Source organism: Nyctereutes procyonoides, unplaced genomic scaffold (assembly GCF_905146905.1).
Source record: "Nyctereutes procyonoides isolate TBG_1078 unplaced genomic scaffold, NYPRO_anot_genome, whole genome shotgun sequence".
NCBI classification, from domain to species: Eukaryota; Metazoa; Chordata; class Mammalia; order Carnivora; family Canidae; genus Nyctereutes; species Nyctereutes procyonoides.
This window is the reverse complement of record NW_026575120.1, coordinates 27639134-27666527: the sequence shown is the minus strand read 5'-3', so window position 1 is coordinate 27666527 and position 27394 is coordinate 27639134. Positions and strand designations below refer to the sequence as shown.

General features: G+C 52.7%; 1 protein-coding gene and 1 pseudogene across 1 annotated transcript in view; one reads left to right on the top strand and one right to left on the bottom strand.

The window, feature by feature from the left end:
• Nucleotides 1–6268: 6268 nt before the first annotated feature.
• The window catches only part of CCM2 (CCM2 scaffold protein), a 45507-nt gene continuing 24381 nt past the window's right edge, over nt 6269–27394 (top strand). Inside the window, exon 1 of the mRNA XM_055335393.1 lies at nt 6269–6417. Within this exon, the coding sequence (XP_055191368.1) occupies nt 6388–6417 (30 nt within the window). The 5' untranslated portion in view covers nt 6269–6387. The remainder of the gene's footprint in view (nt 6418–27394) is intronic.
• Nucleotides 16931–20618, bottom strand: LOC129516091 (dnaJ homolog subfamily C member 8-like; annotated as a pseudogene).

Below are 27394 nucleotides of genomic sequence, written 5' to 3'. Positions count from 1 at the left end.
GGCCCCGAGGGCCGCCGAGCGGGGCGCCCCCGCACCCCGACACCCAGCAGCAGCGCGCCCCGCCGCGGCCTCTCCCCGCAGTCCTCCTCGCACGCAGCCGCAGGCCGAGCCCCTCGGGCGGGCTCCGGGACGGCCGGGCGCCGCCACTACCCCGCGCTCGGCCCTCGGAGGCTCGGGAGGAGGGGGGGGTGTCAGTCCGCGCCGCGCTCCGACGAGCCGCGACCCCATCGCCTCGAGCGCTCGGCCCGCACGGCGGCCGCTGCTCACCGGGCCTCAGCCGGTGCCGCGGGCCCCGGCTGGAACCCCCGACGGCCTCGGATGGCCTCGGATGCCGGCGCCCCGGAGTAGCCAGAGACACATGGCTCCCGCGCTCCTCCCTCCGCCGCGCGTCGCGTCCTCAGGCAGCCCACCGGAAGCCGGGTGCGGTGACGTCACAGGGCGCAGGCGGAAGTTCCGCCCCGGCCGCGGGCCCGGTCCTTCCGGTTCACGTCTGGGCGCCCTCCGCGGCCCGGCGAGCGCGCAGCTAGGCTGGGTCCGGCGCCCCGCCCGCGGACGCCGAGCAGCCGTTCAGCGCGGTGCCCGCGGTGCGCATCCGTTTCTGCCTTGATCCTTGTCCATAGAAATGTTTTCTTTATCCCCTGCCTCTGCGGAGCGGCCGTCTGGGCGGAGGCGGTGGGGTTTTACTTCCATCTCCGCTCTGGACGCACGGAGCTGCCAAGGCTGCGCGGCTGGAAGCCGGCGGGGTGCGGGGGCGAGGGCCCCCGGGGGCACAGCGGAGCGAGGACCTGGGCACCCGCCGCGCTCAGGGGCCCCGAGTGTCGGGCCAAGGCGGCCAGAACGTGTGCTGCGGGGTGAGAAGCTCCGCGGCCCTGAAGCGCCTTTGCTAAATTCATTCACGCACTCGGGGTTGGGGCGTCCCGTTAAGTGTTTTATTAGATTCGGTGAGACCGGGCAGGGCTATTCCTTCCAGCTGGAGAGGTTAGCCAGGCGAGAGCTTGGTGCTGTCGGCCTCCCGACGCCCTCCCAGGGGAGCATCTGGGAGCCAGGAAGGCCCCGGGCACCTGGTGGGGGTGTGGTGGGCGCGCGAGCATCCCCCAGGCCTGGAAGACCAGAAGCTCTTTCCTAAAATGACAACCAACAGAATCCATTGGAGACGGAAAGATGCTCCATGGAGACTGACCCCCCCCCCCAAGTAATAAAGGACACGAGAACCCTAGAAACCTCATAATCAGAGCTCGATTGCAGGGAGGCCCTCTGAGACTGACACAGAGACCTCTCAGCGCTTCTTCACTATCAAACCGTGCAAAAGAATGTTCTCTAAATCCACATCTCAGAGGAATAACCATTATTCCTGCAGGCCAGCTGGAATGTATGCCCAAGGGAGAAGACCGTTAGCAGTTTGGGTCTGGAAGAATTCAGAGGGTTAGAGCTGGGGAGCTTGTGGCCTGCATCGCTTGTGGCTTGCGGCTGAGCCTCTGACCGGGCGGTACCATCTGGAGCGGGTTGGTCCTTTATCATTTACAGGCAGAAACTAGAAAATACGGATTCACCGAGAACTCACTTGAAGTTCTTGAAGAAATTCTTCTCTTTCACTTAAGGAAGTCACCCCCCTCCCTCCTTTGGATTTAGCACGGGCACATGCCAGAGAACGACTTGGAGATACCGAGTTAGTTACTTGCTAGCCGTTTTGTTCTCACGAGGGAGCTAGTTGATGGGCATCAGGACAGGAACAAAACACTGAAGTCTTCTCAGCCTTGGGAATGGGGAAAACATTCACTTAACAAAATAAAGAACAGAGCAGCCCGGGTGGCTCAGCAGCCTAGCACCGACTTCAGCCCAGGGCCTGATCCTGGAGACCCGGGATCGAGTCCCACATCACGCTCCCTGCATGGAGCCTGCTTCTCCCTCTGTGTATGTCTCTGCCTCTCTCTGTGTCTCTTATGAATAAATAAATAAAATCCTGGGTTTTTTTTTTTTAAATCTTAAAAAAATAAATAAAGAACAAACCGCACCAGTTAGTTGGTATCTAGCCAACATGTGGGTAGGAGAAAACTACCTCTGAGCAGGCCAGTTGATAAATCTCCAGTGTTCAGGGTGTTCTGGAAAACTCGAGTCCAGTGGGAAGGCATCTGTATGAGACCATGTCTAGGAACCGTCAGTGCCCTCCTGTCTCAGCCTGGTCAGGTGTGTGTCATTTGTCTCACTAGAACTTCTTGGATACAAAGAGGAAGCCCACGCAGTCCCTAAAGGACCTTATAGTTTAGTAGAGGGAATGTCCGAACATGGTTGACTGTAGCATCAGGAGATGCAGAGAAAGCACTCTCAGGCTGGAGGAGGGAAAAGTTGCATCTGAAGATTTAGTGGAAGAGGTGCTACTTCAACTGGGCGAAAGAGCCCAACAGCCAGATCCACCAGGGACAAACCAGGTATCCCTAAATTTGGTTTATTAACCTGCTGCAAAGAGAGAACCCTAGAGACAGCTGTGCTGCATCTCATTGCAAGAGTAGAAAGGAAATTTTGGAAGGTTTGGGATTGCATTGAGTAATTACTTATCATATTCTTTTAAAAAAGATTTTATTTATTCATGAGACCTACAGACATAGGCAGAGGGAGAAGCAGGCTTCCCGCAGGAAGACCGATGTAGGACTCGATCCCAGGATTCCGGGATCACGACCTGAACAGAAGGCAGACGCTCAACCACTGAGCGACCCAGGCGTCCCTATTTTTTAAAAAAGATATTATTTAACTGACACAGAGAGAACAAGAGTGCAAGCCGGGGAGCGAGAGGCAAAGGGAGCCCCATGCAGGGCTTGATACCAGGACCCTCAGATCATGACCTGGGCTGAAACCAAGAGTTGGACGCTTCACTGACTAAACACCCCCCCAGGCCCTTCCGGTCATTTTGTTCATGAGGTGGGGCCACAGGGTGGGCTCGGAAGGTTACTGGTAAGAGGAAGGAGGCCCTCTGGACACTTTGCAACTGAGGTGTGACCTTGGGAGGAATATTGTGTTCTCTGAGCACTGCAGCTGCCTCATCCTGTGGGTTATGAGAAACTGCATAAACATGTGGCCAGCGGCCAGACTATTCATAGACCTCGCCGGCTGACCTGGTGCAGCCTGCTCAGAAATGAGGCCCTCCTCTGCAGAAGACCCCCCACCCCCACCCCGCCCTGGAAGCTGGCTGCTAGAAGTCATACTTGGGGGAATTCAGACTGCTGTCTCTAGTGACAACCCAGGAAGCCACACGATACCACATAACAATCCAGATAAGCCAGAGAGCCAGGACTTGGTCAGTACCTGACATCTTACCTAATTATTGTTCCCAGTTCCAACTCAGGACCAACCAGAGAAAACCGAACACATGGCATGCCCCATGTCCACTTAGAGCACCTCCTGCTCCTTAGGCCCCCGGCCCCTGCAGGGCAGCTCTGAGTCCCCCTCTTTCAGCCATGAAGTTCTCCCCCTCCCCACCTGCCTTTGGGCCTCTACCAAACCAAGGGATGCAGTGACTCCCTCATTATAGCAGGCTCTGGACAAATAGCCTTGCTTGTTCTCATTTGTTTGGTCCTCCTTATTTCCCCCAGATTATGGGGTGCAAAGAGCTTCTTGGTTGGTGAACACGTTGGAGGTGCTAGTAGAGTAGTGCCCCCAGAGAGACATAGGGGACTCCGTGTGCCTGTCCCTACACCTCGCCATAGGCATCTCTCCCATCTGAATGTTTACCAGTTTTCTTTATCGTGTTCTTTAAAGAAAAAAAAAAGACTATTTATGTGACAGGGGAAGTCAGAGAGGATGGGGGAAGGGCAGAGAGAGAGGGAGAAGCAGACTCTCTGTTAAGCAGGGAGCTCAGACGATGTGGGATGACGCAGGGCTCAATTCCAGAACCCTGAGGACCCTAGGACCCTGGCCCACTCACTGAGACAGCCAGGTGCCCCTATCATGTCTTTTTCTAATAAACTGGTAAACAGTAAGTGAACTGTTTTCCTGAGTTCTGTGAGCCACTCTAGCGAGTTAACTGAGCCCAAGAGAGGCTTGTGTGAGCCCAGATTAATAGCCAATTAGCACAGGTAACAGCCTTGACTGCTGTTGGCATCTGTGTGGGCAGTCTTATGGGACTGAGTCCTCAACCCCTGGGATCTGATGCCATGTCTGGGTAGATGCTGCCGAGTGAGTTAAAGTGTGGGACATTCTGCTGGTATCAGAACTTCTTGGTGTGGGGAAAACCCCTGGACGTCTGATGTCAGCAGTGTTGAGAGAGTGCCAGCCATGTAAGAGCAAAGGAGGCACAGGAGGAGAGTGGGTTTTTCCTGACACACAGGCTAAGGGGAGTTTGAGGAGTGTTCTCCGCTGCAAAATATATAAAGGTACATGAGTGGGAGACTAATTGCTAGGTACACTGCCTTGTTTGTGTTTGGGGATGTGGCTGCTAAATTAGTGCAGGCGATAGAGTGAGGGACACCCGGGTGGCTCAGTGGTTGAGCGTATGCCTTCTAGCTCAGGGCGTGACCCCAGGGTCCTGGGATCGAGTCCCACGTCGTGCTCCCTGCATGGAGCCTGCTTCTCCCTCTGCCTGTGTCTCTGCCTCTCCCTCTCTGTGTCTCTCATGAATAAATGAATAAAATCTTAAAAAAAAAAAGGTAGAGTGAAAGATCTTTTCACCCACCTCCGCTCTATGTGCCAAAGGACCTGGAATATGCCTGGGGGTGCTATACAAACAAGTGTTAAGTATAGCAGAGCAACAAAGGGTTGGCTGGTTAAAGCAAGGAGACGTCTGAAGAACACGAGGATTGTAAATACAAGATGCAGCTACTACTCTGAGGGCTGATATGAAGCTCCCAGAGAAGTGACCCCTTCCCCCCAGGGCTGAGAGCCTAGCGACAGCTCCGCACGTGCTGGAGAAGTGCCTGCAGGACTCGCTGGGAGTCCTTGTAGAGCCTAGGGAAAGCTGGTCACGGAGAGTTGCTAAATTCCCTCGGAGGCAGGTGCTCCAAGGCCCCGGAGCTGTGAGAAGCTGCCCCTGCGGCGGGGAGGCCGCAGAGGCTGCAGGTGCCTGCCTAGGAGCTCCCTGGAGGCCTTGCCTCCCACACCGCCTCCCAGTGCTTCCTGCTGCACAGCTCTGCAGCGCTGGGCCATCCGGGGACAGAGGAGGCGCAGAGGCCTGGCTCCAGCGCAGGGTCCATCGGGGACAGGGGAGGCTCAGAGGATCCGGCTCTAGCGCGCAGGGCAGGAAAGGAGCGCGAGCGGAGCTGGAAGGGATGCACGGACAGCTGGCAGAGGTCACCACTTAACACAAGTGTCAGTTCACTCTCTAGGGGCGCTGCAAGGGGCTCACTGGCAGCTCGTGGCGGGACGCGGCCGACCCCAGCCTGCGGAGGGGCGGACGTTGACACAGCCTGGTAGCTGCTGGCCGGTTGCGCTTTGTCCCGACGGGGGCCAGGAGTTGCGTCCTACCGCACCCCACCTTCCTGAGGGCTTAAGCAACACGGGTGCTGGAGCGCAGCAAGGCTTAAAGGGGCGTCACTGGGGCCCTGAAGGTACCCGGCAAATTAAAAAAGAGAAAGGAAGTAGCTTCGCCCCGCCCCCTTCCTACCAGCCCCGCCCAGCAGCGTCCAAGCCACGCCCTCCTCTTCCGGCCAGCCCCGCCCCCTCCCCTCCCCGTCCCCGCCGGCCCCGCCAGCCCCTTCCCCACAGACCCCGCCCCCACCTTGCTGCCGGCCCCGCCCTTCCCTCTCTGCTAGCCACACCCCTTCACGCAGGGCCCCGCCTCCCAGCCCCTCCCCACCAGCCACGCAAGCCTCACCTTCCTGCGAGCCCCTCCCCCTCCACAGGCCACGCCCCCACCTACTGAATAGTTCCTCCCCGTCATCATGGCCCCGCCCCTGTTTCCCGTCGGCCCGAGGCGGCGGGGGGGGGCCCTTCCCGAGCGCGAGGCACGCCGGGAAGTGGCTGCCCTAAAGATGGCGGCAGAATTGAAAAGTTGAAGCGGTTCCTGGAGCCCTGAGAGGCAGGGGACGGGCAGGGGACGGGCAGGGGACGGGCTGGGGCGGGGCTCGCGCTCTCTCGCCCTCCCTGAAGGGGTGGGGCGGGGTAGGGGCGCGACAGGCGCGGTCCCACGGCCGAGGGGGCGGGCCCAGGCGGGCGCGTCCCCGGGGGCCCCGAGGGCGGGGGCGGGGCCGGGGGCGGGGCGTCGCCTCGGCCCGGAAGTGCGGGGTGCGGGGTGCGGGGCGCGGACGTCCCCTGGCGGCCGCGGTGGGAGACTGCGGCCGCGCGGGCGGGAGGCGCAGGAGCGGCGGCGACGGCGGCCGCGGGGCCGGGCGAGCATGTAGCGGCCACGGGCGGCGCGGGGCTCCCGGGGCGGGCCGGGCCGCGGGAGCCGCTCGCGGCGACATGGAGGAGGAGGGCAAGAAGGGCAAGAAGGTGAGCGGCAGCGGCAGCGTGCTCCCCGGGCCGGGCCGGGCTGGACCCCAGGGCGGGGCAGGGGGGCCGGGGCTGGACCGGGAGGCGCCGCCGCCGCCGGTCGGGGGGAGGTCGGGGGACAGCGGGGCCGGCAGGCTGGGGCCCCCGGCGGACCTCGCGCGCTGGGCCCGGGCGGCGGGGGTCGGCGTCCGCGGATGCGCCGGGAGGCGAGTCTCTGGACAATGGGGCTAGGTGGTCCTCCGCCCGGCCCGCCCCGCGGGGAGGAAGGAGCCACGCCTTTCCGCCCCTTCCGGTCAGCGCGTCCCCCAAACCCGGGCTGTGCACATGGCTCTGCCCGCGGGCTCCGCCGGGCCGGGGAGGGGGCGCGCGCGCGGGCGGGCCCCGGGGGCTCTCCAGGGCCGGGGTCTCCGCTGCCCAAGGGACCTCTGTGTCCTGATTCCGAAGAAGGGAGAAGCTGTGCTTCGGGGCAGCTGCTCGCGGCTCGCTCAGCGGTTGCAGGGTCGCTCCATTTGGCGCCTGGATTTCGGACACAGTTTAAGGGGCTCCTTGGTTTGCGTCGTTTTACAAATGTGGCTTTAACTGTAGGCTGGAGTAGTTGATAAACTCATTTTCAGGAGACTAATAGCGGAGAGGCCATTAAGAAGAAAAACCAGATTTCAATGAAATTTCTCCTTTCTCAGGTAGAGGATTTCTCATCTGCTGGATTTCGTTAATGTGCACTTCGGGTGCACGAGTTTCAGACTTTGGGAGGTCCTCGGCTCTCCCCAGTCTGCACAGCCGGCTGGAGGCAGCTGTGCCCATCCTCTGTCTCCGCACCTTGTTTTACATGATGCACCATTTTTGGAAGGCTGTGCTTGAAATCCGGTGTGGCCAGGTGGTCCTCGGGGATCGTGTGGCGCTCTCTCTCCCTCTCTCCCTCTCTCCCTCTCTCCCTCTCTCCCTCTCTCCCTCTCTCCCTCTCTCCCTCTCTCCCTCTCCCCTCTCTCCCCTCTCTCCCTCTCTCCCTCTCTCCCTCTCTCCCTCTCTCCCTCTCCTTGCTGTGTCGTGAATGTGTGTCTCATTCAAGTACGGTACCAGTTGCAGTTCCTAAGTCTGGAAAACAGCCCAAGCAAGTGATTCAGTCTGCCAGCGCTAGACTGCAGGGGGGTGCTGCCCACCACAAAGGGGGAGAGCTGAGCTTAATGTTTCTGCCACAGCTGGGAGAAGGCTCCACATTGCATCTTTCCCTGTTATACAGCAGGCAGGTGGACCAGGGCCCCCACCGGAGATGGCCTGACCCCAGCACTCCTGGCTGCCAGTGGTGCTCATGTCCCAAGCAGATCTCGGGGCTTGGCCTGGAAGCATCTTCCACACTCGGGCCAGAAGGTGCTGGCTACAGAGGCTCACCTCCTTAGAATGGATGCTAACCTGTCAGTGATGGGGGAGCAGGGGGTAGGTACACTGACTTCTTTCTAGAACCTTCTACAGGGTTTAGTAGGAAAAGTAGAATATTCCACAATGTTGAGAGAGACAAAGAATCCATGAGATATTCCTGAGCTTTTAAAATAGAAGTGAGAAAAAAAAATAAAATAGAAGTGAGAAGCCAGTAAAGATCAAGAATTTTAGGGATGCCTGGGTGGCCCAGTGGTTAATTGTCTGCTTTAGCTCAGGTTGTGACCCGGGGTCCCAGGATCAAGTCCTGCATCAGGCTCCCTGCAGGAAACATGCTTTTCCCTCTGCCTGTGTCTGTCTTTCTCTCTGTGTCTCTCAAGAATAAATAAATAGCTCAGCAGTTTAGCGCCGCCTGCAGCCCAGGGCGTGATCCTGGAGACCCTGGATCGAGTCCCACGTCCGGCTCTCTGTATGATGCCTGCTTCTCCCTCTGCCTGTGTCTCTGCCTCTCTCTCTCTCTGTCTCTATGAATAAATAAATAAAGTCTTTAAAAAAAAAGAATAAATAAAAAATCTTTAAAAAAATAAGAAACAAAACAACTCAACAATTTCAGAGTTAGGAGCAGTGTTAACATTCAGGCTGGAGAAGGTTGATGCTGAATTTCTTTCTTTTTTTTTTTTGTTTTTTTGATGATGAATTTCATTGTGTCTGTTGGAGAAGATAATCACTGGTTACATAGTTGCCTAAGCCAGGAGCTCTGTGTTTTCTCTGTGGTCTGCCCCTGCCCTAGCTCATGTTCCCATAGGCAGGCCAGCCAGACAGCTCTGGGACGTGAATTCCTATCCAGGCCACGACTTAGCACACTTTCCCTGCTGCTTCTGGCCAGAACCTTCCTGCTCTGCTCCTCTTGCAGTGAGGTCACCTCCAGCTCATGAAATTTGGTGCTTACGTTGTTCTCATTATGGTCACATAACCAGATTAGTCTATTTTAAAAGTTACACACAAATTCAAGCTAAAACAGCGGAAGTAAGGACCTAATAGTATTATGAAAGTACAGTTCAGACATTTAAATTCCTTCTTCAGGGGCACCTGGGGGGGCTCTCGGTGAAGCATGTGTCTTTAGCTCAGGTCATGATTTCAGGGCCCTGGGGTTGAGCCCCATGTCAGGCTCCCTCCCTGCTCAATGGGGAGTCTGTTTCTGCCTCTCTGCCCCACCCTCCAGCTCGAGCTCTCTTTGTCAAATAAACAAATAATTATATATATATATATATATATATATATATATACATTTTTTAATTTATTTACTTATGAGAGACCTAGAGAGGCAGAGACACAGGCAGAGGGAGAAGTAGGCTCCATGCAGGGAGCCTGACGTGGGACTAGATCCTGGAGACCCAACGTGAACTTGGGCTGAATGCAGGTGCTAAATGGCTGAGCCACCCAGGGATCCCAAATAAATAAAATATCAAAAAAAAAGTTCTCTCTAGTGAGCTCCCTCAGAATTACAGATTTTTTTTTTAAAGATTTTATTTATTTGAGAGAGAACGCACAGGCAGGTGGGCAGAGGGAGAGGGAGAAGCAGACCCCCTGCTGAGTGGGGGAGCTTGATGTGGGGCTCGATCCCAGGATCTCGAGATCATGACCCAGGCCAAAGGCAGCTGCTCAACCAACTGGGCCACCCAAATGCCCCGAAAATTGCAGATTAAACCTTTATTTTGTATTTTGATTTTGACTTTTTTTTTTGATTTTGACTTTTTTTTACATAGGCTCTAGGCTCATCATGGAGCTTGAACTCATGACCCTGAGATCAAGAGTCACATGCTGTACTGACCGAGGGAGCCAGCCACCCCCAGATTTATACTTTATAAATGTGGATTGGTAGGCGTTTTCATGTCTTCAGACACTTGTCCTGGTGTCTTGTCAATGTGGCCTCAGGACAGGAGTCTGTGAACTGCCAGAAAATAAGTAGGACAGAGTGGATTTCATATAGAGTGGCCCCAGGTACAGTTCTGTCCGTTCATTTTTCTCTTTCTTTCAATGGGGAATTAGGGGAGAGGGAGAGAGAATTTTAAGCAGATTCCACACCCAGTGGGGAGCCCGGCGTGGGGCTCGATATCATGACCCTGAGATCAGCACCTGAGCCAAAATCAGGAGTTGGACGCTCAACCGACTGAGCCTCTGAGGTGTCCCCAGCCCTGTCCTTTCTTAGGCTACCGTGGCACATATGATGAGGGCGACTGGAACCCTTGTAATGTGTCGTGGAAAATCCTGGCTGATGGGGACACTGGAGGAGCTGGTCAGGAAATGAGCAGGTCCTCGTTCATCTGTGGGATGCGTATGTGGACCAGGATATCCACTGGCTGCTAGTGGCGTGGGGCCTGGGGGAGCAAGACTGACTGCTGGGGCACACATCCTGCACACATGTCCTCACGGTGGCTGGTATCTTTCAGATCATGAGTCCTGATTTGGGGTTTGGAGAATAAGGTTGCCTCTTTATGAAATGGATCCAAGTTTTTTTTTTTTTTTAATTTTTATTTATTTATTTATGTTAGTCACAGAGAGAGAGAGAGAGAGGCAGAGACACACAGAGACACAAGAGGGAGAAGCAGGCTCCATGTACCGGGAGCCCGATGTGGGATTCGATCCCGGGTCTCCAGGATCGCGCCCTGGGCCAAAGGCAGGCGCCAAACCGCTGCGCCACCCAGGGATCCCCTGGATCCAAGTTTCATGAGTTTTGACACTGTTCTGTCAGGCTGTAATTCTTTTTTGTGACAAACGTAGGTGTACACGTGAGTTGGATCGAATGCTTGATTGGACAAAGACCTCAGCCTGTGGGAGGTCACCACCGGGCCTCTACTCTGTTGGGTTCCTGCTTTTGCTACAGCGGGTCAAACCATCAGTGGCCAAGCTTTCAACCTGAACAGTTGAATGTTTTTACACTGGGTTACTTTGTTTGCATTTCGTAAAAGGAAAGAAAGAAAGAAAAAGAAAGGTTATAAGGTACCCCAGAAATGTAGGGCTGGATGTTAAATGATAGCAAGGAGTTATTATTTTTTTTTAAGATTTTTAAAAATGTTTGTTTGTTTGTTTGTTTATTTATTTATTTATTTATGAATGATAGAGACAGAGAGAGAGAGAGAGGCAGAGGGAGAAACTGGCTCCATTCCGGGAGCCCGATGTGGGACTCTATCCCGGGACTCCAGGATCGTGCCCTGGGCCAAAGGCAGGCGCCAAACCGCTGAGCCACCCAGGGATCCCCTAGCAAGGAGTTATTATTAATTTTGTTGATATAATTTTTCTTTTTTTTTTTTAATTTTTTTTTTTATTTATTTATGATAGTCACAGACAGAGAGAGAGAGAGGCAGAGACACAGGCAGAGGGAGAAGCAGGCTCCATGCACAGGAAGCCCGACGTGGGATTCGATCCCGGGTCTCCAGGATCGCGCCCTGGGCCAAAGGCAGGCGCCAAACCGCTGCGCCACCCAGGGATCCCCTGATATAATTTTTCTATCATGTGGTCCAGGTCTGACTGATAGACATGTGTACTGAGCTATTTATAGGTAAGATCATGTGAGTCCTAAGATTTGCTTTACTCAGACTGGAAGCAGAACAGAGGGGAGATAGCCCAATGCGCTGGAGGTGCATGTTCCTCATCCGTTATTCTGTTTACTTTTTGGAATTTTGGAGTTTTCATATAAAAAGTGGGGAGAAAGCAGTCCCCCACATTATGGGTCCTGGGTCCTCAGCTCCTGTAGCTGCTGGATTGCCCCTCAGGTGGTGTCTGTGAGGCACTGGTGATTGGCTGGACCAGTGCCTTTATACCTTTGCATGTCCAGCTGTCAGCCTTCCACACCAGTGTGCGTGTGCCTGTTTGTGTGTGTGTGCGTGTGCGTATGTAGCTAAAATGAAAATCTAAAGAAATGGTACTTTTCTTTTTTTATTTTTTTAAAGATTTTATTTATTCACGAGAGACACAAAGAGAGAGGGAGGCAAGAGACACAGGGAGAGGGAGAAGCAAGCTCCAGGCAGGGAGCCCGATGTGGGACTCCATCCGGGGTCTTCAGGATCACGCCCTGAGCCAAAGGCAGACGCTCAACCGGTGACCCACCCAGGCGTCCCAGAAATGGTACTTTATATAAGCAACACAATCTGATTTTTTTTTTCTCTGTTCCTTTTTGTTTCTCTCATTAAAAACTGCCAGTCATGACATGTCGCAGCCATCACATGGGGTTCATGAAGGGACTTTGGGGTCTGTGCCTTGTTTTATCTTTCTGCTGGAGTAGGTTTCACAGTGACTCTTGGGTGACCATGTGGCACCCCCGAGCTGGGAGGTGGGCGGTGGGGGGGCAGGAGGTGCCTGGTGGAGGCAGTAGGTCCAGCGGCCAGTGGACAAGTTCAGTGAGGCCAGCAGTCACGAGGCTCATTCCTCTCCGATTTGGAGAGTTCCCATTCACATAGTACCTTGTATTTATTAGTTTTCGACCTAAGGAACCATAGAGTCCCTGCCACCTTCAGATCCGTGACTCACCGGCCATTGCGGGTGAGACCCAGAGAGCATACCCGAACCTCATGATACTTCTCTGTTCCTGCTCGAGCATCGTTTGGAGAGGAACACATTTCTTTCAGCGATGGTACCACCAAGGAGGCTGCTCTGAAGCGAGAGGGGCTGTCAGCCTTGCGCCTATGAGGTCAGGGACAAGTGCCTTCTGTACTGAGGGGCTCGATGACTACGGTCACTGTTGCTGTCCTGTTTGTTCCTTTCTGTCAGCAGCACTAGCCTGGCTCGTCACCGCTCTTTGGTGAGAGTGACCAGCCACCCCCTAAGGACCAATGTGACAGCATGAAATCCTCCTGTTGGTTTACCTGATCGCCTAGGACAGGCTTTGTGCAGTGAGAAGCACGGCTCAGGCTGCTGCATCTGGTCTGGAGAGCAGGTGCCCACATGGCGTGGGAGAACCCTGGGGCACCCTGGGTATCAGATCACCCCACATGGGGACCATGTATGTGATGTTCAGCAGCAGGTGGGGTGCAGGATGGGGCCCCTGAGGTTCTGGGAGGCCCTGGGCCCAGGCTGGGGGGAGGAGGTCGGCCCTTTGTGCCGCAGAAGCCGCTGGGGGTTGCCTATCTCTCCAGTGACTGTTCCCTGGTGCTGACTGTGTGCCAGGACCAGATGCTGGGGACACAGATGAGCTCTGTGGCCACTGAGCCAGAAGTGGGGCTTCAGAGGACACACGAGAGTGGAACTTCAGAGAAAGTTCCTTTGATGAGACCAAATGAGAAAGCCTTTCTGTTATGAAGACGGCAGGTCCAAGCATGAGAAGTTCCTGTATTGAAGCTCCTGTGCCTCGACTTTGAACATCATCAGTGTGCAGGCAGCTGGTCCTTATCCACTCCTCCCCCCCAGGTACCTTGGGTTGAACTATTTTCCCCCCAAATCTGAAGGGTGGAGCCCCAAGCCCCAACACCTACGAACAGGTCTGTACGTGGAGAGGGGTCTTTAAGGAGGTGATGAGGTAAACAAGGTCACTAGCGTGGGCCCTGCTCTAGTGTGACTACATCCTCATCAGAAGAGGACGTCAGGATGCAGACCGGCACTGAGGGATGACCTGGGGAGGACACGACCATCCATCCGCTCGCCCAGGGGAGGCGTTGGGAGGGACTGCCCTCCCCGCCCCCCTGCCCTGCCCCCGGATGTCGGACTTCCGGCCTCCAGCGCCAGGGGAGGACAGATGCTGTTGCAGCCACCTGCTCTGGTGTTTGTTAAAGCGGAGTAAAGCAGGCTATCCTGAAGCAAGCCCTGGACATCAGGGTGATGTGGCAAGAGTCCTGTGCTAGGACCACATTGGGGGAATTGGTCTCAGTGTCACCCAGAGGTTCTGAGCACCTGGTCTCCACGGTCCTGTCCCACACGGACAGGCTACTCAGGGTGGCAGGGTGACCTGGCGCTGTGCTCTGTGGGCCGCCGACCACATGCCTGTGTGGCCTGTGACAGGCTGTGTGCCTGGGCTCTGAGCCCCAAGATGCAGCTGGAGAGTGGGCTGAGCGGGTCTGTCGTGACCCTGCGCCCAGGTCCATGCCGGCTCTTCCCACCACTGAGCTTGGTCATTCTCTTCCCTCCGCCCAAGAACAGTAGCTCGGTTTTCATGGTTATGCAGGGAGTTTAGGTTTGGGTTTGTCCCCCCCCCCCCATTCTCTCTCTGTCTCTCGTGAATAAATAAATAAAGTCTTAAGAAAAAAAAAAAGAAAAATTTTCCTCTTAGCTGTGTGTGCCAGAAATGTTACCCTTTTTTCTCCTAAGTGTGCCTGAATAGTAGCAGGGTTGGTGTTTTTGTTTGCCAGGCTCGTGCCAAGAATTAGGGCATTTGATTGTGGGCATTGGATGTGTGCAGTGGAAATAATCCCCTTTACTGAGTGCAGCAGGAAGTTGAAATTTGGGCTTTTGTTCGAGGCTTAGGATGGTGGGTATCTTGTAACCCCGGAGGGGGAAGGAGAGTTGAACGGTGAAAATGAGAATGGTCCACGTGGACCTGTGGGGTTCCTGTCTGTATGGAGCACTTGCCCTGGAGCTGCTCACTTGTGTGGGCCCTGCTGTTTCACCTGCTGGCACTCCTGACTTGGGACAAAGACACTTGTTTTTTTGGCTTTTTTTTTTTTTTTTAATTAATGAGAGACACAGAGAGAGAGAGGCAGAGACACAGGCAGAGGTAGAAGCAGGCTCCATGCAGGGAGCCTGACGTGGGACTCGATCCCAGGTCTCCAGGATCACACCCCCGGCTGAAGGTGGATGCTAAACCACTGAGCCACCCAGGGATCCCCTGTTTGGCTTTTTATTTTTTATTTTTTTAAATATTTTATTTATTTATTCATAGAGGCACAGAGAGAGAGAGAGAGAGAGAGAGAGAGAGAGAGGCAGAGACACAGGCAGAAGGAGAAGTGGGCTCCATGCAAGTAGCCCAGCATAGAACTCGATCCCGGGTCTCCAAGATCACACCCCCGGCTGCAGGTGGCGCTAGACCGCTGTGCCGCTGGGGCTGCCCCTGTTTGGCTTTTTATAGTGACAGTTCTTCACAGTTTCACCCGCAATCTAGCATGCCTCCCGTGTGTCCTTACCATTAACTCTGCAGGCCTGTATGCTCTAGAACATTGCATTTTCTCTCACTGGTGGCCTGGCGGGGATGCAGTTTATGAATCTAATACTTGGACAGACCTATGGGTCACATGTCAGCAAATGTCCCAGGTCCAACTGGCAGGAGACTCACCGGTTTACTGACTCCTGCGGTATGACAGTGGCTGGAGCTGACCTGCCCTTCGTATGTGGAGGTGAGATCCACGTCAGGCCCTGTGAGAAGTGTCCTCTCCCCCAGGATTGAATCTTCAGTCCCCCTCCTTGGAAGAGGAGTGTACAGTCCACCCCCCAGCATTTGATCCTGAATGTTCTTGAATACAGCTGAGTTGGAAGGATTTTACAGCAAATCCCTGTCCACCCACCACCTAGATTCCACTGTTAACGTTTGCTATGCTTGTTTTATCCCACACACCTGTCTGTCTCTGAACCCACCTGAAAACTTGCCCTGCCTCTCTGATGCGTTTCAGGGTAAGTTACAGACACCATTCTGCTTCCATCTGGGTACCTCAGCATGCTGATCCGTAGCTGGAAATCAATGTTGCTCAGTTTTCTTTTGCTGCAAAATGTATATACAGTCAAATGTACACATCTTAATAGTGTATTAGCTAAATTTTTACAGATGTGTACACCTGTGCAACCCAAAGCCCTGTCAAGAATTAGACTATTGCCATCACCCAGAAAGCCGCTCACACTTCCTAGGATGTGTGTTCCTTCCCTCGCCACCCTGGCAGCTGCTGCTCTGGTGGTTGGCGCTGTAGGTGGGTTTGTCAGGATTGGTTTCTGTTCGAGAACTTCATACACATGGATTCAGGCAGTACTTTTTTTTTTTTAAAGTAGTCTTTTTTTTTTTTTTTTTAAGATCTATTTATTTATTTATTCGAGAGAGAGCAAGAGCATGTACACAGAAGGAGAGGGAGAAGCACATCCCTGGTTAGCAGGGAGCCCGGTGCGGGGCTCCATCCCAGGACCCCAAGATCCTGACCCAAGTTGAGGGCTGTCAATGAACCAACTGAGCCTCCTGGGTGCCCCCTGCCAGTACATATTCCCTTTATTCACAGGATTCTGGGATTCACCTGTGATGTCCAGTAGCGGTCTACCGCACGTCTACACCACAGTCTGTTACCCAGTCATCTGGTGTCAGCTGTTGGGTTCTTTCGAATCTTATATTCTCCTGAAAAGCAGTGACCATTTGTGAACGGGTCACTGCTTGGACGTATGTGGCCATTTCTTTGGGGTAAATACCTAGTAATTGAATTGCCCTCGATGCGTAGTTACGTACTGAACTTTGTAAGACACCGCTGAACCATTCCCTACCAAATTTTTGTCTGTTGATTCTATCAGTTACTGAGAGAGCGTTGTTTTGGGTTTCTTTCTCCTTGTAGCTCTGTGCGATTGGGCTTCAAGTTTGTGTTAAGTACATGCACACTTAAGATCGTTATGTCTTGTGGAAAGGAGTCTCTTTCATTGTGAAACGACTGTTTATTTGTGGTAATATTTCTTTTTTAAAATTGAATTCTGATGCTAATATAGCCACACCACCTAGCTTGCTTTTTATTTTATTTATTTATTTTTAAGCAGTGTGTTTAACTGGGTGATTTCCACAAACTATACACGAAGTTTCTAACTGTCACAATTCAGTGAAGTACAAAACATGAAGTTATAGGCTGTGGGAAGAGAAGGCAACACCAGCAGTGGCACCTTCCAGTCCTGGTTGGTCTAGGAGTAGGGGGTGGGGAAGGTTTCGTCTCAAACTCAAATGTGAGCCCCACATTTCAATGTACAAAAGAATTACTCTGATCAGTATTAAATTGTATTGAAAACAAAATGGACTAAAAAGCGACTACTAGGGATCCCTGGGTGGCGCAGCGGTTTGGCGCCTGCCTTTGGCCCAGGGCGCGATCCTGGAGACCCGGGATCGAATCCCACGTCGGGCTCCCGGTGCATGGAGCCTGCTTCTCCCTCTGCCTGTGTCTCTGCCTCTCTCTCTCTCTCTGTGACTATCATAAATAAATAAATAAATAAAATAAAATAAAAAAGCGACTACTGTATGTTGGGGTGGAAATGGGAGGAAAGAAGGAGTCCTTCAGAGCAGGAGGGGAGACAGCTGGGGAAAGAAAGGTTCAGTGGCTGTGACCTCAGGTGGTCACGCACACTGCTCCATTTTTACTTGTGGTTTCAGGAAGGTCCGATTTTTCTTCTCTTTCTTCACCTTTGTATTTGCTTGGAAGCTTCACCAGCTGTCCACACGGCCATCTCTACTTTCCTCAAAGTTTTTCTGCCACTCCCTTCCTCGTTTGGCTTTTTCTTGAACTTCAGTCTCTTCTTCCCTTTGTCACTTCCTTTCATGCATTTCTTTGGCTTCTCTCCTTTCCTTTTATTTTTTTAAAGATTTTATTAATTTATTTCTGAGAGCCACACAGAGAGAGGCAGAGACCCAGGCAGAGGGAGAAGCAGGCTCCATGCAGGGAGCCCGATGTGGGACTCGATCCTGGGACCCCGGGGTCACGCCCTGGGCCGAAGGCAGGTGCTAAACTGCTGAGCCACCTGGACGTCCCCTCTCTCTTTCCTTTTAATTTCCAGCTCAGGAAAGAGTTTCATGGTCTGTTTATATACTGCTTGTTTGAACAGCTCAGGGTCATCCTCCTCCATATTTGTAGGTTTTCCTTCCTTCTTTTTTTTTTCCTTCTTTCTTTAATTGCTTTTTTCTCTCTTTCTCAGTGTGTTCCACGTATTCTTTTCCCGCCTGAATTACATCCAGGGCCCTCTTGTTTTGTTCCTGATCCAGTTGCAACTTATAAGCTTTGTCCACAGCTTCAAAAGCCTTTTGTGCTCTATCGGCATCATCTTGGTTTTTATCGGGGTGTACCAATATGGGTAACTGTTAAAACCTCTTTTTTATTTCTTCATTTGTCACTTCAGGATCTATCCGAAGAACCTCAAAAGGGTTCAAATTGAAGTAGGAAGAACCAGGACGGGTCAATCTTTCAATCTGATTTTTGGATATTAGAACTGGATCTCCCTTTTCTATTTGTTTGACCTCACTGTAGGAGGTCATAAATGCTTCCTTGGTGCTCCCTCTGCCAGCCGAAGTCCTGCTCTCTCCTGGAGCCACCACTTCCCCGCTCCCTTTTTAATGGTTTTGAAACGCTCCCTTTTTAATGGTTTTGAAACGCTCTTTATTGTCTAGGTGAACAGAAGATAGTGAGATTGTCTTATCTGCTTCTGCATTCATTCTGTTGCTCTGTGTTGTTTTAGTTGAAATGTCCGAAGAAAATCTGGCCTCACACAGCCCTGTAGCTTGAAAAGGGACAAGTGTTATTTTATTTTATTTATTTTTAAATTAATAAATTTAAATTAATTTAATGTAATTTATGAGAGACACAGAGAGAGGCAGAGACATAGGTAGTGAGAGGAGAAGCAGGCTCCATGCAGGGAGCCCAATGCGGGACTCAATCCCAGGACCCCGGGGGTCACACCCTGAGCCGAAGGCAGATGCTCAACTGCTGAGCCACTCAAGCATCCCAAATGTTTTCAAATATCCTTGCTCACATGGCACATTACCAGACTGTTGAATACCTGCCACACCTATAGATGAAAATGATATTTGCTAATAATTTGGGTTTTTCTTTTTTTAATATTTTATTTATTTATTCATGAGAGACACAGAGAGAGGCAGAGACTCGACCCCAGGACCCTGGGATCATGACCTGAGCCAAAGGCAGACACTCAACCACTGAGCACCAGGTGCTGTCTTGTCCGTCCTTCCTTCCTTCCTTCCTTCCTTCCTTCCTTCCTTTTCTTTCTTTCTTTCTTTCTTTCTTTCTTTCTTTCTTTCTTTCTTTCTTTCTTTCTTTCAGATTTCACTCATTTATTTGAGACAAAGAGAGAAAAAACACAAATGGGGAGTAGGGGTAGGGAGGGGTAGCAGGAAAGGGAAAAGCAGGCTCCTCACTGAGCAGGGAGCCTGAAATGGGGCTCAATCCCAAAACCCTGAGATCATGACCTAAGCCGAAGGCAGATGCTCAACCCACTTAGCCACCCAGGTGCATCTGGGTTTTATTTTACAAAATGAACTTAAAAAAAATTTTTTTTTTACTAAAAAATACATTTACAGCTCAAAAATAGGAAAATATATTCAAGAGATGAATGTGAAATGAAAATGAAAAAATATGAAAAAATCCTGTCTGCCAGAAACAATTATTGTTAGAGCTTTTCAGATTACTTTCCTATGTGTGTATACTTTTTTGTGTGCACACAGTTTTATTTTCTTGGTTTCATTTATTGCAAACACTTGTTTACTGCCCACTTGGTACAGTGCTTTCTGGGGAGTTGTCACCGCCTTCCCGAAACTCCTTCATCTTTAGGGGGCTCTTAGTGCCACAGGATAGACTGAGTGCTGTGACAAGGAGCACAGGGCAGTGGGTCAGGATGTGCACTTTGCAGAGTGCGTGGATTTTCTGAAGGGCCCTCTGTCCCCATCCCCTTGTCACTCAAACTCTATCCTGTGGTTCTGTTGTTCCTGGAGAAGTAGGGCCCACGCTGGCTGGCCCTGCTGGGCTGCTCCTTGTTGCCGGCATGGGTTTCTGTAACTACACCTGGCGTGTGTAGAGACACAGTGATGGAGCACACCTTTGAGGTAAGTGTCAGGAACAGTGTGATTTATCCTGGAAGGAGGTTGAAGAGTCAGGGTAACTGGTGACGGAGATCCCTTACGAAGATGGTTGTGTTTCAGTGCCTGTTATACAGAGACATTTGTTCCCCTACTTCTGGGGCAGCCCTTCTGCATCTACTTAGATCACTCTCACAAGTTTATTCTAGAGCTGGAATTTTGCTGTAATTGCCAGGGGCAGAAAACCCCGTGGCAGCACGCCGTGTCAGTGGTATCTTGTCACCTGGTGTACGCAGAGGAGGCAGGCCACATCCACGAATCTCCTAGAGCTCCCTGCTTGGGAATCCTCATTTCCAGAGCTCCTCCCGTGTGTCGGGAGCCTCCACGTCCTAAGGAACTTGTGCGTGGCTCCCTGGTGCCACAGCGTTTTGGGAGGGGGGGCGCGATGGGACCATTGCAGGGGTACTGGATGCCCCATCCGCCCCGTGTCCCCAGTACTGCGTCTGGCAGGGGCTCATCAGGGCCTCACCTCCCTCTGTCTTCCTCCGCGGCTGGGTCTGGTCACAGGAGGAGGGGGCGCCTCTGATGGTCTTCTGTTGGTTTTTGCATCCACTTCACTGCTCCGTTTCCCTGATCCCCAGGCCCCCTGTTCTTTCACATCTCGCCTTTGTTGGCCAACATCCTTACCTATATGATGCCGATCCTTCTGTTCATGTTCTTGTAAGATGTATGTTGTTTTCATGCCGCTTTACAGATCTTTGTATTTTGAAATAATTTCACACTTAAGAGCTGCAGGAGTAGAACCAGGAGCTCCAGTGTGCCCTCAGCCGAATTCACGAGCAGGTGGCGTCCTCGGCAGAAGCAGAGTGGCATGTGCGCAGCCCACCCCAGCTCTTGGCACGGCTGGGTGTCTGTGCGGGTCCCCCTGGCTTCTGTCACACTGCACCACACACTCACCAAGGTGCAGCAGGTTGTAAAGGGCTCCCCTGTTGACCACCCCGTCCCGTCGCTTTCTGGTCGCCTGTCCCAGGAGGCCAGGCCCCGGGGGAGGTGCCATTGGCCTTGCAGCAGCTGTGCTCCCCGGAGGGGCCGTCATGTCATCCTGCGGGAGGACCCCACCGGGCACCCCGGGTTGTGACGTCGGGCCTGGCACTGTGGACCCTCGCAATCCCTGGTGCAGGTGGCTCTGGGCTCCTGTAGGAGGGGCGCAGCCCTGCAGAGCCAGCGGTGCCTGTGGGGTCCAGCCCCATGCTGCCTCTGTGTGTGGGAGACGCTTGTCCTTCCGGGGAAGTGCCCATTCCCTCTCCTGCTGGGCTTCCCTTATGGGAATGAAGTTTGGGGGACCCCATCAGAATTGTGAAATGCACCCTGCTTTTAATTCTGGGGGCCCCCTCCTGTTCCCTCCAGGGCCCCCCGCTCATCATGCTCCCTGTTGGTGTCTGTGTGTGTGGCTTGGGTGCTGGCTGCCGTCCTGCCCAACGCCCGGGCAGCTCTTGGGGCAGAAGCGAGGACCAGGTAGGTTCTGGGGCATCCTGCGCTTCAGATGGGCCTGTTGTCGTGGGCTTGGCCTCACTGCCACCTGGACGGCCTTCTGGGGAGGTGGCTGCACACGTTCGGCTGCCCTGGGAGGAAGTAACCAAAGGCCCAGGTGAGGATGCAGGAGGCTGTGTATCCGGCTTGTTGGCGGCTCTGGGGCCAGGTGTGCCTGGCTCCGCAGCACCATCCAGATGGCTCTCAGATGGCGGGGGGAGCGCTCCGCCCATGTCCCCATCCACCCTTTAGACGGTGTGCGTGCAGAAGGGACAGGTGACCCTGTAGGGGTTCTGTGGAAGCCGTCAATTGGCAGGGCTCCGCGCAGGATGACTTCGTGTGGTGGCCGGTGAGCTCAGGGAGTGGGCGCCCATGGCCGGGCGGGAGGGGGTAGGCAGGCCGATTCAGTGCCAGGTGCTGTGGGGCCCTGCTGTTCGTGGGGGGCCGGCTGCTTTCAGCTGTGCGCTCGATGCCCGAGCATCTCCTGCTTACTGTGCCCGTGGAAACGGCCAGTGCAGATGTTGCACAGCCGGCATTCTAGTCAGCAGAGGGGCTGGTGGGGGCCGACTGCACACCACAGCTCCTGCACCTGGTGCGGTCAGGCTCGGCCGTCGTCTCCTCGGCCACCCTGTCAGCCGCACCCCAAGCTGGCTGTGCGTGTCTCTGGTCCTGGGGACAGGTGCGTGCTCTAGGGCTACAGTGAGCAGAAACATGTGAAATTGTAGGAGACAACTTCCTGAGCCACAGAAACACAGGCTAGAAGAAGTGGAGAGACATCTTGTGTTTGGATGGCATGGTGGCCTGGTGACGGCGTCTCTTCCCCGTGAAAATGCCACAGACGTCTTCTCTGGAACAGACTCCTTGAGTGGAAGCTCACCTGACTTGGGAGCAAGTGAGAATAGCCCAGAAACCCTCTGGAAAGAAGAAGAGCGATGTGGGAACAAGTGCAGAATGGGCAGTGGGGCTGCGCCTCTGCTGGACACTGGGGTTGTCCTGTGATGAGCTGCAGGAGCAGAAGGGAAAGTCAGCTGGAGGCCCCACTCATCGGGGAACCGAGTGCTGGAGAGTGGTGCGGGGTACCTGGGTCACCATCTAAAAAAACGATAAAATAGATCCATCCTTCGTATGTACACCAGGATGAGCACCCAGTGGCTCAGATATTTAGATAAAAACAAACCAAATCGTTCAGCCGTTAAAAAAAAAAAAAAAAAAGACCAAAAGACCTGATGACATAAGCATAAGTAAAGTAAAAAGACAAACCAAGAAAACATTATCTGGACCTTATAAAACATAAGGTAAATATCTCCTGAATTAGATGCTTCTAAAAAGAGGAAAAAAATGGCTAGGGGCTGAGAGGAGACACAGGCAAGAAGGGGGACAGATGGACACAGAAAGAGAAACACAAATGGTTTTTAAAAACGTGTGAGGGATCCCTGGGTGGCGCAGCGGTTTGGCGCCTGCTTTTGGCCCAGGGCGCGATCCTGGAATCCCAGGATCGAGTCCCACGTCGGGCTCCCGGTGCATGGAGCCTGCTTCTCCCTCTGCCTGTGTCTCTGCCTCTCTCTCTCTCTCTCTGTATGACTATCGTAAATAAAACAAACAAACAAACAAACAAACAAACAAACAAAAAAAAAACGTGTGAAAAGGGATGCCGGGCTGGCTCAGCGGTAAACGCGCTGCCTTTGGCCTGAAGCATGATCCTGGTGACCCGGAATCGAGTTCCACATCGGGCTCCCTGCATGGAGCCTGCTTCTCCCTCTGCCTGTGTGTCTCTTCCTCTCTCTCTCTCTGTGTGTCTCTCATGAATAAATAAATAAAATCTTTGGAAAAAAATGTGTGAAAATGGAAGTCAGACTCCTGAATAACAAGAGAAATGCAAATTCAGACTACTTGGGGCCACTGCCCTCTCCCTCCCCACCCAAGGCCAGCAGAAACCCTGGAGTTGGTCAGGCATGAGGGAAGGGGACCTGCACAAATCCTGATAAGGGCAATGCCTGGCTCACCTGGTACATTGACTGACCTAGCAGCATCCCACTTCCCACCTGGTGTGTCGACTGACACAGCATCCTGCTTCCAAAGACCTACTCCAAGGACACTTTGGCAAGAACTGGATGTGGTTTGTACACCAGGCTGTGCATTGTGGCCCTACTCTTTGGAACGAGGTGCAGATTCTTCAAGCTGTGCTATCCCCACATAATGGGTTTTGGGGCAGCATGGCCAGCCGGAGGGGTCCCCTGAGCCCAGTGAGTGGGCGCCTGGACATGCACCTGCGGCCATTCACTCTGATAATTTTTATACAGTTACCTGGAGGCAAGGAGGGTATGACCTCTGAGCATAGGCCTTGTGACTAAAACTATCTCCTGTTCTATACTATTATAAATTAAATAAAAGCTTCTTAAAACGTCACTTAACAATGGAAAGCAGGGGGCAGCCCCGGTGGCTCCGTGGTTTGGCGCCACCTTCAGCCTAGCACATGATCCTGGAGACCTGGGATCAAGTCCCACCTCGGGCTCCCTGCATGGAGCCTGTTTCTCCCTCTGCCTGTGTCTCTGCCTCTCTCTCTGTGTGTCTCTCATGAATAGATAAATGAAATTTATTTTAAAAAAAAAAGGAAAGCAGGGACATCTGGGTAGCTCAGTGGTTGAGCGTCTGCCTTTGGCTCATGGTGCAATCCCGGGGTCCTGGGATCAAGTCCCACATCAGGCTCCCTGCATGGAGCCTGCTTCTCCCTCTGCCTGTGTCTCTGCCTCTCTCTGTGTCTTATGGATAAGTAAATAAAATCTTTTTTTAAAAAAAAAGGAAAGCAAAGTATGCATTAAAAATGGCATAAAGTGGGTTCCCTGGGTGGCGCAGCGGTTTGGCGCCTGCCTTTGGCCCAGGGCGCGATCCTGGAGACCCGGGATCGAATCCCACGTCGGGGTCCCGGTGCATGAAGCCTGCTTCTCCCTCTGCCTGTGTCTCTGCCTCTCTCTCTCTCTCTCTCTCTCTCTCTCTCTCTCTCTCTCTCTCCCTGCGACTATCATAAAAAAAAAATGGCATAAAGCCACAAAAAGTCATTAACCTCTCCAAGAAAAGATATTTCAAGTGCTGAAATCATAGATATGTGACAGCAGACCCCCAGTGGGATATATGTGGAGGATAAGAGCTAGAGAAGAGCCCCAAATAATTTTTTTTCAGTAATCATACCAGTAATAATACTGGTGGTGTCATTTTGCAACCATCACGTGTGTTTCAGGGTACAGGGGCAGTGTTGTTCTGTTAGCATCCATGCATGCGGACTTCCAGGCCAGGGCACAGGCTGGGGCACACCAGAGGGGCTACTCCATAACCCTGTACCCCAGGTCGGATTGGAAACGGCACTCTGAAGTCTTTTCAGCACAGAAGCTTATGTCCTTATTTTGAAATTTCCGGGAGATACGTGCCACTGAGCATCCTTAGTGGCCATGGGACCTGAGACAGCCTTTTCCTCCAGAGGCGGCTGCTCCTTGGTCTGAGCTGTCCCTCTCCTGAGCTATCCCAGGTCTGAGCTGTCCCCTGCCAGAGCTGTCCCTCATCTGAGCTGACCCCCAGCTATCTCCCGTCCGTTCTGTCCCCCCAAGCTGTACCCTTTCAGCTGTTACCCTGTCTGAGCTCCCCACCGGCTGTCTGTTCTGTCCCCCTTGAGCTGTCACCTGTCCGTTCTGTCCCCCCTGAGCTGTCCCCATGTCTGAGCTGCCCCCCCAACTGTCCCCCGTCCATTCTGTCTCCCCCGAGCTGTCCCCCTGTTTGAGCTGTCCTCTGCCCTTGGCCAGATGTGGAGGCATCTGAGCGTCTGTAAGGCGACAGTGTGGATGGTTCCTGTTCACCAGGATGATTGTTAAGGAGGGTGTTCTGCACCAGCTGTGCCCGGAGAGAAGGGGGGAGGTTGGACTTGGCTCTTCCGACGGAGCTGAGGACGTGTGTGGGAGAGGCTGACGCGGGGCCTGCAGGTGAGACACTGCCTGCTCATGGGAGGTTTGTGCTGAGCCTGCTTTATTTGGGGAGTTGGACGCCTGGTTTGTGTGCCAGTGTCATGAGCCATAGAGGCCTTAGACCCCTGGTTGGAACTGGCATCCACCTTCCTCCTCCCTCCTGCTCTCCTTTCCTTCTTTTTCTTCTAATCTTGTTTGTTTTGTCAGTTGATTTTCTTTAAAAAAACAAACTCCTTAGGGTCAGGTTATGTTTGGCACCTGTTCCCGAGTAGAGTATTTCTTTTTTATTTCTAAATTTTTATTGGAGTCAATTACACATAATTTTTTGACTTTGATTACGTTTTACTTTATTTTATTTTACACCCGTACTGGGGCTCGAACTCAACCCTGAGCTCATGAGTCACATGCTCCACAGATGCAGCCAGCCCCCCAGTGGAGGATATTTCTTTTTCTTTCTTTTTTTTTTTAAGATTATTTATTTATTTATTCATGAGCGACAGAGAGAGATAGAGAGGCAGAGATGCAGGCACAGGGAGAAGCAGGCCCCATGCAGGGAGCCCGACGCAGGACTTGATCCCAGGTCTCCAGGATCACGCCCTGGGCCAAAGGTGGTGCTAAACCGCTGAGCCACCCGGGCTACCTGGATATTTCTTTCTGACATCTTTTTTTTTTTTTAATTTTTATTTATTTTATGATAGTCACACAGAGAGAGAGAAAGAGGCAGAGACATAGGCAGAGGGAGAAGCAGGCTCCATGCACCGGGAGCCCGTCGTGGGATTCGATCCGGGGTCTCCAGAATCGCGCCCTGGGCCAAAGGCAGGCGCCAAACCGCTGCACCACCCAGGGATCCCTCTTTTTGACATCTTAATTTTAAGTGTACTCAAGGGGGTGGGAAGCAACCTTCCCTCCTGGATGCAGCATCTGTAGCTGGAAGGGGGTGCCAGTCTTCCTGGGTCACCCTGCCCCCATGCAGACTGGAGCTGTGGACCCCAGAGCTGAGGATCCCTGAGGAGGGGGCTGCGGAGGGGCCTGAGCCTGACCCCTGCTTCCCACCCCCTGGTACCACATGGACCACGAGCAGCTCCCGGGGTGGGGGCTGCTGGCCACCCAAGCCATCAGGAACCAGGATCATGTGTAAGAACCAGAAGACACAAGCATGCAGGTGACATGAAAGAAGATCCTATTGGATTCATTTCAAATTAGAATTCTCAGTTTGAATTCATGATGTCTCCTTTTATTTATTTTTTAATTTTAATTTAATATTATTTATTTATTCAAATCAGAGACATAGGCAGAGGGAGAAGCAGGCTCCCTGCGGGGAGCCTGATGCGGGACTCAATCCCACGACCCCAGGATCACTCCCTGAGCCAAAGACAGATGCTCCACCACTGAGCCACCCAGTGCCCCACAATGTCTCTATTTAAAAGCACACCTTGGGAATCCCTGGGTGGCTCAGCGGTTAAGCGCCTGCCTTCAGCCCGGGGCGTGATCCTGGAGTCCCGGGATCGAGTCCCACATCAGGCTACCTGCATGGAGCCTGCTTCTCCCTCTGCCTGTGTCTCTGCCTCTCTCTCTCTCTGTGTGTGCATCTTTCATGAATAAATAAATAAAATCTTTAAAAAAAAAAAACACACCTTTTTTTGGTGCACACTCACCTGAAAGCATGACAGCCTGTTCGTGATGAGCACACCTGGTGCCTCAGGTTGGTCTCTGCTCTGTACCCAATGCGTGATCCAGCTGAGCAGGAAAATGTCCTTTCTGCTGCAGGGTCTGTCCTTCTGGGGAGATGTCCGTCTTGTTCTGTCTGGTGTTCAGACCCAGGCTGTGTTCTGCTATCACACGGGGGTAGTGTGTCTGTGTCTTGACCAACTTTGGGTCTGTAGAGCTTTTCTTTTTTTTTCCCGTATTTATTTATTTTAAGTAATGTCTGCATCCAACATGGGGCTCGAGCTCACAACCCTGAGAGCAAGAGTTGTATGCTCCACCGGCTGAACCAGCCAGGCACCTCGATTTTCTAGAGGTTTTTTTTTTTATTTTTTATTTTTTTATTTTCTAGAGTTTTAATACTTTTCTTTTTTCTTTGAAAGGAGCCAAGCTTTTTTTTTTTTTTTTAATTGGAGTTCAATTTGCTAACATTTAGCATAACACCCAGTGCTCATCCCACCAAGTGCCCCCCTCAGTGCCCATCACCCAGTCACCCCCACCCCCTGCCCACCTCCCTTTCCACTACCCCTTGTTCATTTTCCAGAGTTAGGTGTCTCTCATGTTTTGTCACCCTCACTGATATTTTCATTCATTTTCTCTCCTTTCCCCTTTATTCCCTTTCAGTATTTTTTTTTTTTTTTAATTTATGATAGTCACACACAGAGAGAGAGAGGCAGAGACACAGGCA